Genomic DNA, 19,123 nt, shown 5'->3' with positions numbered 1-19,123 from the left:
AATCAAAAGTAAGTAACAGACTGAGTGGACCAGAAGGATGACCTAACTGAACATAGGAGACTTCTCCTTTGCCTGCTCTCTCCCCATCCTTCACATCCCCCGTTTCTCACTTCATGTACCCATGACAGAGTGCATAGATCATGGTGTACAGGAAGCGTCAGAATGGGGGAAAGCTAACTAAGATGCTATTGCATTGTAGACATAAAGTTTTCTTGTTGTGGTCTATTTTCAAAACACTTATCAGATGTTAGCTCATATAACCTTATAACTGGACAGACCATGAACAAGAATCTGTATTTTATAATGGAGAAGAGTGAGACTCTGGATAGGTGAGTTACCCAGAGTTTTAGAGCTAGTAACAGGTAGCATTGCTCTCAGCTCTTTTGATTTTTTGTCAAGTATTCTTTGCATTACTAGGTGATAACACTCTCTTAGAGAAGTTTTAATAGTAAGGATGAACCAATTTTGAGATGATTTCTGGAAGAAAAACCACCAAGATGTCTCTGGTTGGATATGTGAGATTTAAAAGAGAGAAGATGCCTAAGATTTCTAGCATAGAAAGTATAATTTCTGTGCATTGCAACTATTCAGAATATAAATTCTATTCTAACATGGGCAAATAAAGATCAAATTGCTAATTCAAATTGTTAATTCAGTGAAAGAATCAGGGAAATAATTACTGAAGATTTAATTTAAGCCAAAATGTACCAGTTTTGCTAATTTTCCACAAGGTGTCAGCAGCACTTTAAACAATAGCAATTGTAGAGGTTCCTTGGAACGCGATATCTAAATTTGTTAAATATTATGCAAATTGGGAGTCTATTATTCTGTTATTTGTTCCCACTATCAGATTGTCTGTACTTAAGTAATTGACAAATTTCATATATTATTTAGTGCTACATTCACTATTTTACCATCTGCATTATTATAGCCTTCCAGCCTACTGTAGGGTTACCTAACTATAATACTAAAGTATAAGTTTAGACTTCTCAGAAGATTCAAAATATTACATATTGGAGAAACTGGGTCAGCAGGGGGCAGCACAGTCTTATAATGTTTAAAATTTGGTCATTTGAAAGGACCATTCAGAAACAGAAGGATAGAAAGACAGTGTGGTACATGGTTTTTCAAGTTTTTCAAGCATTCACATCCTTTATTTCTAATGAAATATTATTCGTAACCCAAATATATAAAGTGATTTTACTAACAGAAATCTTACCTTATAATATTTATTTATAACATCAAACACCAAAAATAATGGAGCTGTTTCTTGAACAAAAAATTTAGAATAACATTTTTGAGATAGTACTATTTCTGTCTTCCTTTTATAAATAAGGAAATTGAGTATCAAGGAAATTTAAAAACATGCCCAAGGTCATACAGATGGCAAAATGTCAGAGTTTACATGCAAACCAACTGTCTTGCTTCAAAGCACAGATACTTACAATTATACAATTGCTGATAATATGTTTTAGCCTTGCTTCAGCTCTGAAATTAAATCCATATTATTTCTTTTTTAAATATTACACAACAAAAAAATAAGTCTGATTCACAGATAAGGAGTTACAAATGGTAACTTTTTAAAAACAGCTTGCTCTGCAATCTTCAAATACTTCTCAGTAAACAGAAATGGCAGGTGAATCTTTAGTCCAAAATACAAAATTAAATCTCCAATACAGAAATGCACTGGTGTTCTCTAATATGTTAACAATTGGTGTAACTACTAAGAAAGTTGACGGTTATTCTGTGTGTTTTAGGTAAAGCAACTAAAGCATGGAGATGCTAAGTACCTTGCCTGAAGTCACATTCCATAACTGACAGACCCTGGTAGTCTGACTCCAAGGTTTGCTTTTCTTACAAGTACACTGTATCACCTATCTTAATACTCATTTATGTGCATCTATAGCTATTATTTTAGTTTTTAAATAGTTAAAAATATATTTTAAAAATGAAATTCAATAGATTCCATTAACGACAGTTATAAAACCAGTAGCCTTTGGATAACAGAATATAACCCAAAACTTAGGAGGCATTTTGTAATAATTTCTGGCTGTTGTTTTACAATTATCATTCTATTTCAGTTTCCAGTAGTAAAAAGAAAAAATTATATTTCTATTAAAAACACAGATTCAGATCATCTCATTCAAAACAAATTATTTAAAGGGAAGCTTTAATACATTTGGAATACACTGACTTGCATAGGGAATAACTGGGATTCTAGCACTCTGTTAGGTTAGTGTCCAATTTTAAAAAGCTCACACCTCCCCTGGGTATGTATGTGAGGGCATTTCTGGGGTGCAGAGTCTGTACTACATTAGCAATACAATATATGTTTCCATGACTCAGATACCTTAGAGAAAGAAAGCTTTTGCAGTTTTCAGAAATATGATAGATCAGTAAGAAGACAGAGAAGTCAGCTACATTAATTTTGAAACAAAAGCCTTAGGTTTTAACATGTGCTAAAGCTGTCAGGTTACAAAAATCTTACATGATTACGCCCACTCTAACATGTTTCTAGATCTCCAGTAATAATTATAATAAATTATATTTATTTCTAAATAAATTATATTATAATCCTAATAAATCAGATATTTTTAAAGTCTGTGTTTTCCTCCAGGGTAAAAAATTGCAATTTTTTGCTCAAGAGGTAAAGTATACACAAAGACAGACTACAAGTGCTTCTCAAGGAAAGACCTGTCACTAGCCCAACAAAGTAAGTTGCGACTTCTGCCCAAGCACTCAGTCATGTGCGTGTTTGGCCTTACATTATTTTTCTGAGATGCAGACCTGAGATGTTGCCCCCCTCTCCAGTCACTGTACCTCTCTTCCTCTCCACTGCTTGTAGAGCAGGTCCAGTTTTTCTCACCCCCCGCATTTCATGTTTTTCACAACTTATTCTTTTCCTTAAACAATCTTTATTAAGTGCTTGCTGAGCAAGAGGTACTGTACTAATTTGGGGACATAAGAGATGAATAAAACAAAGGTTCTGCCCTCAACAGACTTACAGTCTAGTAGGAAAGACAGAGCAACAGTTACAGTGCAGTACAGTAAGTTTATGATGGAAATGTTCGCCTAGTTAGGTGAGTGAAATTTGGCTTCAACCTTACTTCCTAGAGCTACATTTTCCCCCCCGCTCCCCACATGCATCAGCTACACCAGATCAGTTTATTTACCAAACGCGCTATCAACTTTTGGGCCTTAGCTCATCACACTGTCTAGAATGCCCGTCCTTCCCTGTGCCTTTTGAAATCCTTTTGGGGCCTACTTCAAAATCTCTTCTCAGGAATATAGTTTCTGATATCCCAGAGTTTATCACGTCTACCTGTATTGTCGCATAAACCTTTCAAGACATCATAGTCTGCCTTAAAATCAGTTCATCTCTCCCCTAGAACAGTGCTTTGTGCAGAGTAGACATTCAATAAACTCTTATACTGCTGACTTCCAAAACTGTTTTGTTTCTATTCAATTCTGTTTCCTTCAGTAAGATAAAACAGTATTTGGTCTATTGATTGATTTTTTGCAAGTAGCCTGAAGTCTGGTCACAAATGAATTAAATCAGGATTGTGAGATGAATAAGAGTGTTTCTAAAAATTATTAAACAAATGAGAATGTAAATATTAGATATGAAGGTGTGATAGATACTGTTGATTTTCTACCAGTCTACTGTCCCCATTACTTCTTAGTTCTTTCCTTACATAACATCCTATTTTGTTCAAGTAGCCAAACGTAGGTAATACATAATTCCCACAGAAAAAAACAATCCCCCTTGAAGATGAACTCACATTAAGAAAGAGTATAAGCAGAAAGAAATGATCCATCATGAATGACAGCAGACCCAAAAGATAGATAGGTTGGCATCTCTAGGACATGAACTAATAGAACACTGTGAAAGAGGTTATAAAATAAATATGCTTAAAATGAATAAAGAGCTAAAAGAAGTAACAGAAACCACAAGGAAAGAACAAGACAATACTAGAAAAGAGGCAGATTTAAATAATGACCATATGGAACTTCTGGAATGAAAAAATAGAGTCATTAAAAATAGAATCAATGAAAAATATGAATAACAGGGTAAGGAGAATGAAGGGTAGAATGAGAATGTTAAGTACATTTTCTTATAAAAACTCCAGAGTGAGAGACTAGAAGAAGCGAGAGGCAACATTTGAAGTACGTAGATCATCAGATTGAAAAAGTGCAGGTGCTCATAAGCAGGATTATCAGAAATGAATCCACACCTATAAAGATTACAGTGATAGGGTGAAACACCAAAGACAAAATGATAAGAGTAGCTACAGAGAAAAGATAAGGAAAGGGAACAACAACTGTCTAACAGAAAGCTTCTCAACAGCCCTGAATACCAAACGGCGTTGGTATAATATCTGTAAGGTGCCAAGGGAAATGAACTTGGAATATTATAGCCACCTAAATTTTTGCTAAGGAAGGGGGTAAACTCCAGATCTTTTCAGTCAAAGACCAGGAGAGTTTAGCACTCATAGCTCATTGCTGGGATAATTACTAAAGCATATACTTGTGTATGAAGAGCACTGAATTCAAAAGGAAGAAATAAGATGGAAGAAGTGATGGTGAGCTGAGAGATTATGAAGTATGTAGAATATCTAAATAAGCAGAGATCGAGCAGAAAACTACTAGCAACGATATGAAAGATTTGAGTAACACTTTAATTTAATGTATGTATGTGGGACCTCTACCCTAATAAACGTAAGCCTATGTAGAACAGTTACAAATGTCAACCGTATATATGCCAGGCCACAAAGGAAGTCTCCACAAATATCAAGGAGTCAATATCATATCAACTTTGTTCTTTGACCACATTGGATTGAAATTAAAAATTCATTCAAAAATATCTGTGGGGCTTCCCTGGTGGCGCAGTGGTTGAGAGTCCGCCTGCCGATGCAGGGGACACGGGTTCGTGCCCCGGTCCGGGAAGATCCCACATGCCGCGGAGCGGCTGGGCCTGTGAGCCATGGCCGCTGAGCCTGCGCGTCCGGAGCCTGTGCTCCGCAACGGGAGAGGCCACAACAGTGAGAGGCCCGCGTACTGAAAAAAAAAAAAAAAAAAAAAAAAAAAAAAATCTGTGGCACACACACATACCACATGCTGGACATCGTTCTAGTTATTTGGTGTACATTAATGAAAAGCAGAAATAAATTTTGACCTGCATGGAATTTAATTCATTAGGGGGGAGGGGAGACTTGAGATACAGTAAAGGTAATAAATATAGTAAATGTATAGTATGTGAGAAAGTTACAAGTATTATGGGTAAAAGAAACAGAGTGAACAGGATCAAGAATGCTAGTTGGAAAGGAGTTGTAATTTAAATAAGAGGTCATTGGAGACAATGTAACATGTGGGCAAAGACTTGGAAGAGAGGAAGGCTTAGTCATTTGCATATCTGGGGAAAGAACATTGCAAGCAGATGGAACAGCCAGTTCCCAGAGCCCAGAGTACATGTGTTGTCTTCAGGAAAGAGCAAGGAGGCCCATTTAGCTAGAAGTCCAAGACTGAGGAGTAGAATAGTAGGAGGTAAGGTAAAAGAGGCAGTTCTCCTCCCACCCCTCAAATCTATATATCTAGATATGCAAACAAACAAAAAACTCTCTAAGTGAACTCAGGGTCAGAGAAGAAAGCATAATGGAAATTAGAAATATTTAGAATCAGACAAAATGAGAACACTATTAAATTTATGGTGTACAGATAAAACAATATTATAGGGAAATGTATAGCCTTAAAGATATTTGTAAGAAGATAAGAGTGCAAATCGATGAGCTAAATATTCTTCAACTCAGGAAGTTACAAAAGGAAAACAAGGAGAAATTAATGAAAGAACAAAAGTAAAGAGGTCTAAAAAACAAAAGCTGGGATTTTTAAATTGCTGATAAGTAAGCCTCTGGAGATAGATCAGGAAAGAAAAACATTACATTAAATGAAAGGGAGGAGATAATCAATTCAGTGGAAATTTAACAATCATAAAGAGAATAACTCTAGAAAACCAAGTTTGGAAACTTAGATGAAATGAGCAATTTTTTTGGAAATATAAATTTCTAAAAACTGATTTAGGAATAATAGAAAACATGAAATGACTTATTACCATTAAGAAATTCAATCAGTAGTCTAAAAGATTCTCATAGAAGAAAGAGAAAGAAAAAAAGATAGTTGAGTTTCAAGGGCAACTTTTACCCAACTTCAATGAACAAATAACTTTCCTGGAATAATATCTGTTTGAGGAAATGTGTATATATATACATACACGTACACATATATATGTGCACGTTTTTCTGAATTCAATTTAACATTGTTTAACTTGAGGTTTCTGCATATGTTTCTAAGTGAGATTGGTTTATAATTTTATGTTCTTCTTGTCTAGTTAGTGTCAAAATTATACATCTCAAAAGAGAAGCTGGGTACTTTTCCTTTTCATCCTCTGAAATAGCTTATATAGCACAGTAGTTGTTTGAGAGCATGGGGAAAATTTTATAAACTTTTTAAACCAATTTTATAAACTTTTATAAACCAATCTCACAAGCATGTGTGCAGAAATGCCAATTTAAATATGTTCATATTGAATGTAGCAAAAAATAATATGTGCATGTGTATACATGCAAAATTTCTGATAAGAGCAGGAGTTTTGATAAGAGCAGGAGTTTTTATGACCATTTTGATAAGAGCAGGAGTTTTTATGACCATTTCTCCATGATGATATATTCAAACATAAGTAATAGAAAAGTTTTTGTTTTACAATTTTTGCTGTATTTTAAATCTTATCAATAAGTTTTCAGTGTTAATATGAAACAACTTTCTGTATGAAAGAGAAAGTGAGAATTTTCTACTTTTTTTTCCACTCTTCATTAGCTAAGCTGTATATCAGGTATACTGTGTTCCCTGAGTATAGTAACATTCCCTTTCGCTGAACCATCTTTTCCTGTTCCTTGGTTCTTGCAGGGCTAAGGCCCTCAGACCAAACCCAGCAAAGAGACAGAGGGAAGTAGTCACAGTTGGTGCAAGCCCTCAGTAGCAGGGTTGATAGTCCTTACTGAAGGCCAAGGGGAAAAAAAGCGGGGCAAACAAGTCAGTTGAAGAGGCTCTGTAGTAGACATCTGTTTTTTCTGCCTAGCATCCATGTCTTCTGTGGCCACAGTGTCCAGGTTTTGCTTGGGAGACCAACTTGCTCCTGTACTTTGGATGAAGTGACTTCATTCCAAAGCCCAGAATTAGATCTCACGGGTCTTAACTAGTGAGTTTTAGGGTTTTGGTGAGAGCAGTCAGGATAATGTCTTCCTCTTTCCCACAACACTCAGAGCCACTGAAAGCTCTGGCAACTTGGAGCGAAGAGTCTACCTGAGAATAAAGGCAAATTTGGGAAACAAGCCCAAGGAATGGAGGAGAACTGTTGCCTAGTGACATGGGTTGAAGCCTGGATCAGTGAGCACCTGAAGCTACCCTTGTATTAACTGTTATATTACAGAAGCTAGTAAATTCCCTTGTGTCTTGTAAGCCAGTTAAATTTGGTAGCAGTTTGGTGGTTAAGTGCCTGAAGCTTCTCAGCACCAGGCTTCCCTGGAGGGAGGGAGGCAGACTGATGTTCTGCAGGCTGAATCCTAGTGGAAGTGCAGGGGCCCGTAGACAGCAGGAGGGCTAGCTGCTGCCAGCCAGCTCTCTGTCCTTACTTTTGGATGCTTTCTGTTTCTGTCCCTCCTGTGTTTTTGGTTGGGAGCTCTTGATGGCCTCTGTACCCTGTTGCTTTGGGGCAGACCCTTCCTGGGAGGGCCACTTCTTCCCCTGCCAGTAGCCATTGTCTGTCACTTGCAACCAAAAGCATCCTGATTCCAACACCACTCTGAAATGTAAACTATCCACCCATCCACTGCTCATCCCAGTAAGTTATCCTTTAGAGTCAATGGGTGTGTTTTTATCCCTACCAAAATACGGAATGGCTGTCCTTTACACTGGATTGGGGAGGGCGTGGAAGTGGAAGGGGGGTAAGATTTGGAGCAGCTATGCTGTTCTTGCTTTCTCCTTCCTGAAATTGCCTCTGGTTATCTCCTCCTTACCTTGTCTGATAGGCACTCAGTGCCTTGGGGCTAGGGAAGGGCCCCCAAGGTGCGAGAGGTGCGAGAGGTGCGAGCACCGCTACTGGAGATGCAGCTCACCAGGTTTGCAGCAGGTGGCTGCCCTCTGGTTACACTTCAGTGCCCTCATCGCTCCATTTCCAGGAAAGTATAATGGAAGCATTTTGGGTCAAATTACCTTAAAAAGCAGAAATTTTCTTCTAGCCACAGTGAAAAATAAATTCAACAGAAAATATTCAAATTCATAATAATTATCATTGTAGAGTTCATCAATTTTACCTTAAAAGTACTGAGAAGTGGTTACAAGTAAGGTGGAGTCAGTTTAGTATTAATAAAAAGCCCCATACATTTACTTAATAGGAGTTCTGTTGTATTTTCAATCTTACTTTTTTCTCTCTATATTTACAAGTTCCTACCTGATTTTAACCTATTAACACCATTAAAGCCATGTAATGGCTGCCATAAGTACTAACTCTGCTTATGCTAAACATTATATAGAGTTTATTCACTTTTCTGAAAAATTAAATAAGTTTTTTTTCCTACTTTTACAGAATTGCTTATAATCCTTCACCCTAGGGCAGAGGACTCAGGCGGAAAGAGAAGAAGTATTAAAAAAGAAATAAAGTATTATGTTAGATGGGAGGAAGTTATACTTTTACTTTAGGGAGCCTATGGGACGATTCCTTTAAGTAGACCCAATTATGATTGGGATTTGTTTGACTTTGGGTTAATCACCTGCAGTTACTGCCACCTAGGGAAGCCTCAATTATAAATTAATGATGGAGTCTGCAGTGAGAGTAGGTAGAGATTCCTGAATACACACTGAATGGAGCAGCATGCCCTGAGGAATAGTTGGAGGAAAGATGCCATTTGAGTTTATAGTATCTGTATTTAATTTGTCTTTACTGCAGTTGCTCTATTTATATAGTTATTCTATACTGCTTTTGCTGTAATCAGTGATCCCCTTGGATTGCCACACCTATACCAACCCTGGATAGGCAGTTACACTGATGGCAATAGAAAGACCATGAGATTAGCACTTTTTCTAAGGTATAAATTCAGAATGAACTCTTCAGACAATAGTTTTTTGTTTTTTCTGTTAAATACTACTGTATTTCAGCTGGGCTTACTAAAATAGAATGTGATCACCAAGAATCTTATCACTTGCTTTTTTTTGTTGGGCTTAGAGACAAGGACATTTTTGCAGCAGTAAAGCAGGGAGATAAGTTAGCTGTTTTTCTCAGGAGCAAGAAAGACCTTTCCCAAGACTTTCTCGGGACATCACTTTGTTGCACAAAATTGGCAATATGACCTCTGTGTTGATAAGAAAATATTAGATTCACATCTTATTATCTGACAGTAGGTTAATATGAAAAATGCTATACTATGAAAAATGTATTTCACAGTATTCTAACAGATGCTGCTAGTATAATAGCCTAATGTAGCAAATGCACCAAATGTGCTTGAGCATGTTTTTGACACTATTTTCATAAGTGATGATATATCCTAATTGAAACTTACTAAAATTATGTTTTCTCCTCCAACTGTCATGAAAACATACCAAACTATGTGTTTTGTGTACCCATGATTTAGGAATATAAGATTTATCTTCCTTTTGGTTTTCTCCTCTACTGTTTAGAGTTAGATTTGAAAATATGAGATTTTTATCCCTCTGAATATTAGTCCCGTGAGCTAATTCAGTCACCAAGTATGTATTAATTCTCCTTGATTACTTGTATAGGCCAACCTAGATTCAAACTTGAAGACTTGTGTAAGACATTTTCAGATTTATTAAATCCAAAAATCTAAATCTGTAATTTTTAAATCTAAAAACTTGCTATAGAAAATAGTATTATAGTCTTTTTTTTTAAACTCATGGAGTGAATCCCTTTAGGAATGTTCAAAGAAAGTCCTAAACATTTTTATTATTGTTAATTTGTATATGTTGTATCCTTGTATCATGTAATTCTTTCATTAAATCTTTTTTCTTGTGAAACCAAACACATAGTAGAAAAGTGTAAAAGGCAGAAATGTACAACCCATCTAACTACCATCCAGGTCAAGAAATAAAACATTACCAGTACCCCTCAGAAGGCCCCATGTCCTTCCTAATCACTATTCTCTCCCCACCCCTAGAGTTAACCAAAAATTTGACTTTTAAATTAATCACCTTCTTGCTCTCTTTATAGTTTTACTACCTATTCATGCATCTGAAATACTATGGTTTAGTTTTGCCTGGTCTTTATTTGGTTTTTGTTTTTTGTTGTTGAAATTTACATAAATGGAACCATATAGCTAAATATCCTTTTAGGTTCAGCATTTTGCACTCAAAATCATGTTTGTAAATGTAGTTATAATTAGTTTCATTGCTGTATAGTGTATATATACTGTATGTACAGTATAGTTGCTGAATTATATGAAGTCACCACAAATTGTTTATCCATTCCACTCTTTGGGGTCATTATAGATAATGCTACTATGGACGTACTTTCATATGTCTCTTGGTAAACATTGCACATATTCCTGATCGAGATGTATATATATGGAATTGACAGATATTATGGTATGTGTATTTTTAACATCTTAAAAAAACATATCACTTTACACTATAACCATTGGAATATGAGACTTCCCATTTCTCTGTGTCCTCACCACACTATTGTTTTAGCTCAGCTATTTGTTGTGTAGTGTTAGCTCATGGTTTTAATTTCCTTTTCCTTGATTAGTAATGAAGTTGAACATCATTTCACATATTTATTGACCATTCTTTTGTGAAAGTGCTGATTCAAGTATCTGTCAAGTGTTTTTATATTGTGTTGTCTTTTTCTTATTGATTTATAGGTATTCTTTACATATTTGGGATTTGAGCTAATTGTGAAGTATATGTGTTTCAGAGGTGTTCCACCTTTGTTGTAAATTAACTGTCTATTATGCATGGATTACTCAGTGGACTTTCTATTTAACAGTCTCTTAGACATTGTTTTATCACATTGTCTTAAATAATGTACCTTTATTATAAATTTTGATACTCAGTAGAGCAGAGCCCCCTATCTTGTCATTTATTTTATTATTTTTATTCTGGTAAGAACATCTAACATGATATCTACCCTTTAACAAATTTTAAGTGTACAATATTGTTTACTGTAGATATAATATTGTACAGCAGATCTCTGGAACTTAATCATCTTCCAGAACTGAAACTTTATACCCATTTAACAGTAACTCTCCATTTCCCCCTCCTCCAGCCCCTAGCAACCCCCATTCTACTCTCTGCTCCATTATATGGCTCCACATATAAATGGAACCACACAGTATTTGTCTGTGACTGACTTATTTCACTTAGCATAATGTCCTCCAGGTTCATCCATGTTCTCACATATGGCAGATTTCCTTCTTTTTTAAGACTAAATGATATTTCATTGTATATATATACCGCATACATTTTAGAATTAGCTTGTCAAGTTCCACAAAGAAACCTGTTGAGATCTTGATTCTGATTGCATTTATTCCATCAATTTGGAGACAGTATTGCAAAATTGAACCTCATAATTCATTAACATAGTATATATAGCACTTCTAAATTTCTCTCAATAATAGTCGTAGTTTTCTGTATAGAGGCCTTGCATGTCATTTGTACATTTATTCCTAGATATTTTATATTTTATGTTGTAATAAATGTTATTTTGAACTAAATGTTCTTTTCGGATTTGTTCCTGGTATACAGCAATATATGGATTCTTAAGTTTTACCTTTGCAGGCGACTGTAATACCTCTGTGGAGTTGATTAGATTTCACATGTGCATAACTATATAGTATGCATATAAGGACAGTCCAAGTCATTATACCTTTTATTTCATTTTATTGCCTTTCATAAGGCTAGGACCTTCACTGGCTGGAACCTCCAGTGCAGTGCTGATTAGAAGTGGTAATAGTTGACATCATTGTCACGTCCCCAATTTCAAAGGGGAAACATTTAAAAAAAATTAAGTATGATGTTACATGTTGCTCAATTTGGTTTGCTCAGCATTTATTTAGAGTTTTAAATCTAAGTTTATGAATGAGAAAATCCTGTAATTTTTTAATAATGTCCTTGTCGGGTTTTGGTTTTAAGGTTTTGCTAGTTTCTCACAGGAAACTGGGGAGTGTTTCCTCTTTTCCTGTTATCTGAAAGAGTTTGCATAAGACTAATATTATTAATTAGAATTCACTATTGTAGCCATCCGGCTAAAGTTTTTGAGTTTTATTTTGTTGGTTTTGGAAAGGTTTTTAATTGCAAATTCAATTTCTTCAGTTAGACTGTTCAGATATTCTATTTCTTCTTGTGTCCACTTTGCTTAGTTGTACTATTCTAGGAATATGTCCATTTCGTCAAAATTTAAAATTTGTTGGAAGAAAGCTGTTCTTACTCATTTTTTTAAAATCTTTTCATGGCCTATAGAATATGTAGTAGTGTCTTTTTTCATTCCTGATATTTTTTCATTTGTGCCTTGTCTCTTTTATTTCTTAATTGGACTAACATTTATCTATTTTTATTAATCTTTTCAAATAATTTATTTTCATTATCATTTAGTTACCCATGGATTATTTATATTTGTTTCCTTAATTTCCAAATTTATAGGAATTTTCTTCACTAGAACTTAGTTTGGATTTCTAGCTGATTCAAAAAACATTCTGAATGATTTCCAGCATTGAAATTCATTTTTGAAATTCGTTTGCTTTTTTAAATTTATTTATTTATTTGTTTGTTTGTTTTTGGCTGCATTGGGTCTTTGTTGCTGCACGCGGGCTTTCTCTAGTTGCAGCAAGTGGGGGCCACTCTTCATTGCGGTGCACTCCTCTTGTTGTGGAGCACGGCCTCTAGGCACGTGGGCTTCAGTAGTTGGGGTTCACAGGCTTAGTTGCTCTGTGGCATGTGGGATCTTCTCAAACCGGGGATCAAACCTGTGTCCCCTGCATTGGCAGGCGGATTCTTAACCGCTGTGGCACCAGGGAAGTTCCCGTTTGCTTTTTTTTTTTTTTTTTTTTTTTTTGCGGTACACGGGCCTCCCACCATTGTGGCCCCTCCCGTTGCGGAGCACAGGCTCCGGACGCGCAGGCTCAGTGGCCATGGCTCACGGGCCCAGCCTCTCCGCAGCATGTGAGATCTTCCCGGACCGGGGCACAAACCCGTGTCCCCTGCGACAGCAGGCAGACTCTCAACCACTGCGCCACCAGAGAAGCCCCCGTTTGCTTTCTTAATAAATATTTTTGTAAAAACTCCACTGCATGCTTGAGAAAATGTATGCTTTGTAGTTGTAGGATGGAGTGTTCTGCATATTACCATTAGGTCAGTTTTACTTATTGTGATATTCGAATCTTCTACATCATTACTGTATTTATTTGCCTGCTTGTTTGGTCAGTTACTGAAAGGAGTATGTGGACAACCCCACTGGTTGTGGATTTGCCTATTTCTCTTTCTAGTTCTGGCAATTTTTGCTTCTTTTATTTTGAGCCCATGTTATTAAATAATGCAAATTTGGAATTACTTTATCTTCCTGGTAAGTTTGCAGTTTTATCATTATTGAGTGTACCTCTTTATTTCTAGTAATAGTTACTGCCTTAAAGCTAACCTTGGCTGGTACTAATATACCGATTTTCTTTTGGTTATTATTTGCATGGTAAATATTTTCCCACCCTCTTTTTTTCAATTTCTGTATATCAGTGTTTTACATATTGACTTATAAGTAGCAGATTTTGTGTTTATTTAATCAAAGTCTGCCAATCTTTGTCTTTAAAGGACACTTAAGACATTTACATTTAATGTAATTGAGTCTGAATCTGTGTTGGTCTTTTAAGGTCAATACATCTTTTAAACAGTTTTTTTACATTCAGGAAAGAGTTCATTGGCACCTATGAGTTTAAGAAATTTATCTTCTCTGATTTGTATCCAAACATGCAAGAATTTATGAGGCCTTCTCATCTCCTGTCATTCCTTTGACTGCTGTATAATGAAAAGAGATCCAGGAACTAAAATATGCTAAGAACATTTCTAATCTAGTGTTTTGGGAATTTTGCTTACAACTCTTGTTTTTTTCATGACTTATCTACCTAATTCCAATAAACAGGGCATTACCAATGTATCTATTAATATATCTTTTTTTTACAAAATACTATAAAGATTTCATTTTTGATTGCAGGGCTGTAACTCCCAAATGAGCATGTCAGAAGTCTCCTGTAGTGAAAGTACATCCTCCTGTCAGTCTCTTGAACATGGCTCAGTCCCAGAAATTCTCATTGGCCTGCTTTATAATGCCACAACTGGGAGACTATCAGCAGAAGTGATAAAAGGCAGCCACTTCAAAAACTTGGCAGCAAACAGACCACCCAGTGAGTGAAAAATATTTTTCTTAATTCTAGTGTTTTCTGTACTTATGAGACTCGCAGTGTAGGGGCTTCAGTCCTATCATTTAGCCTTAACCAATCAATGATGGTTTAATCATCAGCCAATCTGTTTCATGTTTTCTATTTCCAGCCATTTGGGAATTAGATCTGAAATTCAAAACATTAATTGTAAGGTGGCAAGACTTTAACTTTTTCAGTGTCTGCAGAATGAATTAGCCCTATCATAGCCATTATCTTCTAATGCCAGAAAAAGTTACAGGTTTTTTTTTTAAGGTAGTAACACTCCACAAATATGATGACGAATGCTTATAGCTGTTGTTTTTAACTGAAGATCGATGTCATGTTTCCTCTCTGCATGCAGTACTATGAACTAATGTGTATACTTCTATATTTTTCCTTCTTTTCTCCCTTAACAGAAAAAACTGTTTCTTCACATTTTTCCTCCTTTAAAGTTATAAATCAGTACTGCCAGCAGAATCTTTTCTTAAATGGAATGTGCTTTGCTTTTACCAGAACAAACAGAATAAGGAATAGTTTGATATTTATGCTCGATGCTAGGAAAGGAAAGCTAGATGGTGTAGATACCTCTGCCCTGTCTATATGCCTCTCACTCTTCTCTCTCCTATCTCTCTCCCAGCTCAGGAGGCTGGGGATAAGTTATGCACAGAGAAATTGTCATGCAGTATACCTCCAACATTGTTTATTGTTATCTGTAGAAATAAACTGGGAAAGTAGCAGCCTCTTTATATTTCTCTAAAATTAAAGCTGTTAATAACGGCCTACACTCAAAATTTGAAAGGAAATCTTGAATAATAATGCCAACCTTAAATTTGTTTAACAATTTCTTACAGACTTGCTTGAAGCAATATTTCACTCCAAGTATCAAATAACTGTTGGAGGGGAAACTTTTTCCACCCTTGAATTAACTTTACTTCTAAATATCCTAAAAATTACTTTTTCAATCAAAGTGAAAAGTCATAAAAATGTATTTAGTGTGCCCTCAGTAGTACTGGAAACCTCACTTCTTACATACATCATGCAATGTATCTGTCCCTTCATTAAACGTCAGAAGGCCAAAGTTAGATTTCTATTTCTACCCTTGGACGAGTGACCTAACTTCCCTAAGGCTGTTTCCTTATATGTAAAATTAAGGTTGTGTTTCTCACAGGGTAACTGTGATACTCAAATCGGATAAAGGCACGTAAAAAGGATGGAATTATTATTTGTCCCCTTTTTCCTTTCAGAAGGAAACATTCAGAGGGTGGAAAAAAGCAATCACTAGAGTAAAGAGCTTTGGAAGTGTGACTTGGTTACCGTCATTAATCCACACTAGGAATGCAAACTCAAATGGCCTGGGAAGTAACTTAAATGAGCAGAATTTGTAGAGGAAAGAGAAGGAGCACGGAGAGGCCTGTGATAAATGCAGGGGTGCACGCCCTGCCTTAAAACATTCAGATTCAAATTTTTTGAACACGGTCTATTATTTGGGGTTACATTTAGCCACAAGCTGTCAGTTTGCAATTCCTGCTTAGCTAATAGTTTAATTTTTTGACAAATCTTTAACTTGAAATGCTAGAAAGCAGCAGAATGAAATGACAGATTTGCCTTTCTGTCCTTGCTGAACCCACTCTGATAGAAACAGAGAAACACTAATCCGAACTAAAATGAACCAGGGAGTGGGTGGAGGTAGGGATGGACAATAAACAAGTTAAGAGAGATTTGCATCCGCAACATAGAGTAGATCTATCAGGTTAAAGAATAGGTTATAGCAATTTCCATTATTTTAGAATTAGATCTTCAGTAGTAGGACAGTTCATGGTATTAGCTGGGAAGTAACTAGTAGGTAAATATAAGTCAACATTAAAACTAATTAAATGAAGTAGGGTATTTATAAAGTAAAATATGATAATTTTATCAGTTTGTCTATTGTATATAAGATTGTGACCCTTCATATATACCTAGGTTCTAAATTTTGAACTATGTTATAGACTGACTAATCCAATTTTTATCCCAAAGGAACAGTGGTAACATTCAAGAACAAAAATTTTGGTAGTTCTATTTTATTTTGCATAACTTAATTTTATATTACGTTGGAAGTAAAAAAAAGTGTTTGAAGTGTTAAATATTGCATGGATAAACTTAAAAATTTAGAAAAATAATAATAATAATGATCCTTTAATGCCTTTTATTCAGTCTTTTATGGTCTGATAATTTGCATGATTCTATGTTCAATGTGCTTTAGACCAAGAAAATATCCTTATAAAGGTGTCCCCCTTTAAAACAGTGTAATTTTTGTTTAAGATTACACAATGACCTTAAAAATTCTCATTCCATGAAATTTACCCAACATACCCTTTTTTCAACCCTCTACCTGAATTAAAATGCTAAAGTTTTGTGTTCTTCCACTCCAGTGAACAGTGTTTCCTCTTTAATTCTAACCTTTGACCCTCTTTCACCCAACAATTGACATCTGGTCATTATTTCTTTTACTGCTTTCCACCCCCTGTTGTCAGATGGACTGTTCTGTTGTCTAAAACACTTGATAGGTGGACAGGTTTATATAATCCGAGGTGAGTTCCTGTAGAGGCTAATTGGATGTTGTCTTTTCATGCAAAAACAAAATACCCTAAAACTTGCCAGCAGTGAAGCTGTCCACCATGTTGATTTCCAAAAAAAAATGCACATTTATTATCTGTGGTACTTTAAATAAAACTAACTTAGAATTTATCTCTGATTATGGATGATGGTATTCAGAGTATCTATAAAACTAGCAAAACCTTTTAAATTAAAGGTTTATTTGTTCATTCATTATATTTTGACTCATAAGTAGAAATAGATATTTCATGAGAAATATTGCAATTTTCATTAAAATTAATTGAAATTTTGATACGAAGTACACATGATGGATCTACATGCTGAAGATAATTTGCATGAGTCTAAAGAACTTGAAAACACAGTTGTTTGAAAAGAGGGTTTATCTCCCAAGTAACCAGGTAATGAACTGTTACGTTTCACTTGGTACACTAAACATCACATCAATTTTTTTTTTTTATAATTCATGAAAATAGTTAAGATACCATACCTAAAATTTCACATTAAATTGTGCCAAAAAGGAATCCTGTAGTATTTAACTATCCAAAAAGCACATTAAATGTATTCTTGCATGAAACCAGGAGAAAGTTTTACTTGATTTGCTAAACTTTGAGCCCTTAGTGCATTTGGCTTCATTTTGGCCCTTAAATGTTTTAAAAATATATTTAAAAACCACATCCATGCAGAGATTTTTTTGACATTTCATCCTAAGCTGTTTTGATGTCATCTTTGCATTCTTGTCTTTCTCTTTCCCTCCTTACCATTTGCCTTCATTTCTATTCGTTTGTTTATTCTTACACTCTGAAAGCACAGTGGAATGCTTTACAGTGTTGTGGCTAATTGAGCTTGCTAAGTGTTTATTAATGCTATGATGTCCTGCTTAGTGAAGCTAAACGGGGGTGGGGATGGGAAGGGCGGGTAGTGGGAGGTCAAGGATGGGGGTGGGAGGGTGGAGGAAGGATTATGAGGTATACCTTTAAATTCTAACTCTAATGTAGAAGTAGTGAGGTTAAGATATTATTACCCCCAAAAGATTTGATGCCTACTTAGCATTCTCTGTACTTGTCACATTTTATTATCATTTAATCAAAATGGAATTATTGGATTTCTACTAAACATGGTATACACCATATCCTTATAAAGTATAAACACTTAATCTTCTCAGCAAGTGTTACAAGAAAGACGTTTTGAGTTTGTTTCAAATGAAATTTGTGGTATGTTGTTTTTTCTATAGATACATATGTTAAATTAACTCTACTGAATTCCATGGGTCAAGAGATGTCCAAATGCAAGACATCCATCCGCAGAGGGCAGCCAAATCCAGTGTACAAGGAAACTTTTGTTTTTCAAGTGGCCCTATTTCAACTCTCTGATGTGACACTCATACTGTCTGTGTATAACAAACGCAGCATGAAAAGAAAAGAGATGATAGGCTGGATTTCTTTAGGTCTGAACAGCTCTGGAGAAGAGGAACTCAATCACTGGACTGAAATGAAAGAGTCGAAAGGACAGCAAGTATGTAGATGGCACGCGTTGCTAGAGTCATGATGACTAGGATTAATGAGCAATTGCAGTTCAAGGCAGCATCATTTCTGAGTACAACATTACTCTTCTTACCTAGTCACCATGGGAAGATCTGTTCTTTGAAGAATCATCTTTAACATTCTACCCAAATGCTTTAAATTCTGTGGAAAGAACATCTAATACTGACATAAATGAAGAAAAGAAGTGTGTCTAGTAGAGCTTGTTTGAGAAAATGAGAAACTTTCATCTTTCTTAAACTGACAGTCCTCCAGAGCTTTAAGAGCATCGTTTTGGTTTGAAGTTAATTTTACTCTAGCAAAAGAGCCAATAATTTTATGAAAAATCAAAATTATAAATGATTTTGAAAATCGGAATTTTTAGTTACAGCACCCTTTTAGGTCACCCTACATATACACAGGACATATTTTGACTGGCTCATCCCTGGTGTTCGTAATGTTCTTTAATATGAGAAAGTCATTCTCCAGCGTTGTCAATCGGATCTAATGGTGAAAGGTTTCAGTCACAATGAAAATCATTTT

General features: G+C 35.5%; 1 protein-coding gene across 1 annotated transcript in view; it reads left to right on the top strand.

The window, feature by feature from the left end:
• The window catches only part of SYT14 (synaptotagmin 14), a 224,702-nt gene extending 206,094 nt beyond the window's left edge, over window positions 1-18,608 (top strand). Inside the window, 3 exon segments of the mRNA XM_032644387.1 lie at window positions 14,264-14,453; window positions 16,982-17,038; window positions 18,295-18,608. Of these exon segments, the coding sequence (XP_032500278.1) occupies window positions 14,264-14,453; window positions 16,982-17,038; window positions 18,295-18,608 (561 nt within the window).
• Window positions 18,609-19,123: the final 515 nt, after the last annotated feature.

This window comes from Phocoena sinus, chromosome 1, assembly GCF_008692025.1.
Source record: "Phocoena sinus isolate mPhoSin1 chromosome 1, mPhoSin1.pri, whole genome shotgun sequence".
Lineage (NCBI taxonomy): Eukaryota > Metazoa > Chordata > Mammalia > Artiodactyla > Phocoenidae > Phocoena > Phocoena sinus.
Note: the sequence above shows the minus strand (reverse complement) of the source record. Positions and strands in the feature narration are given on the sequence as shown.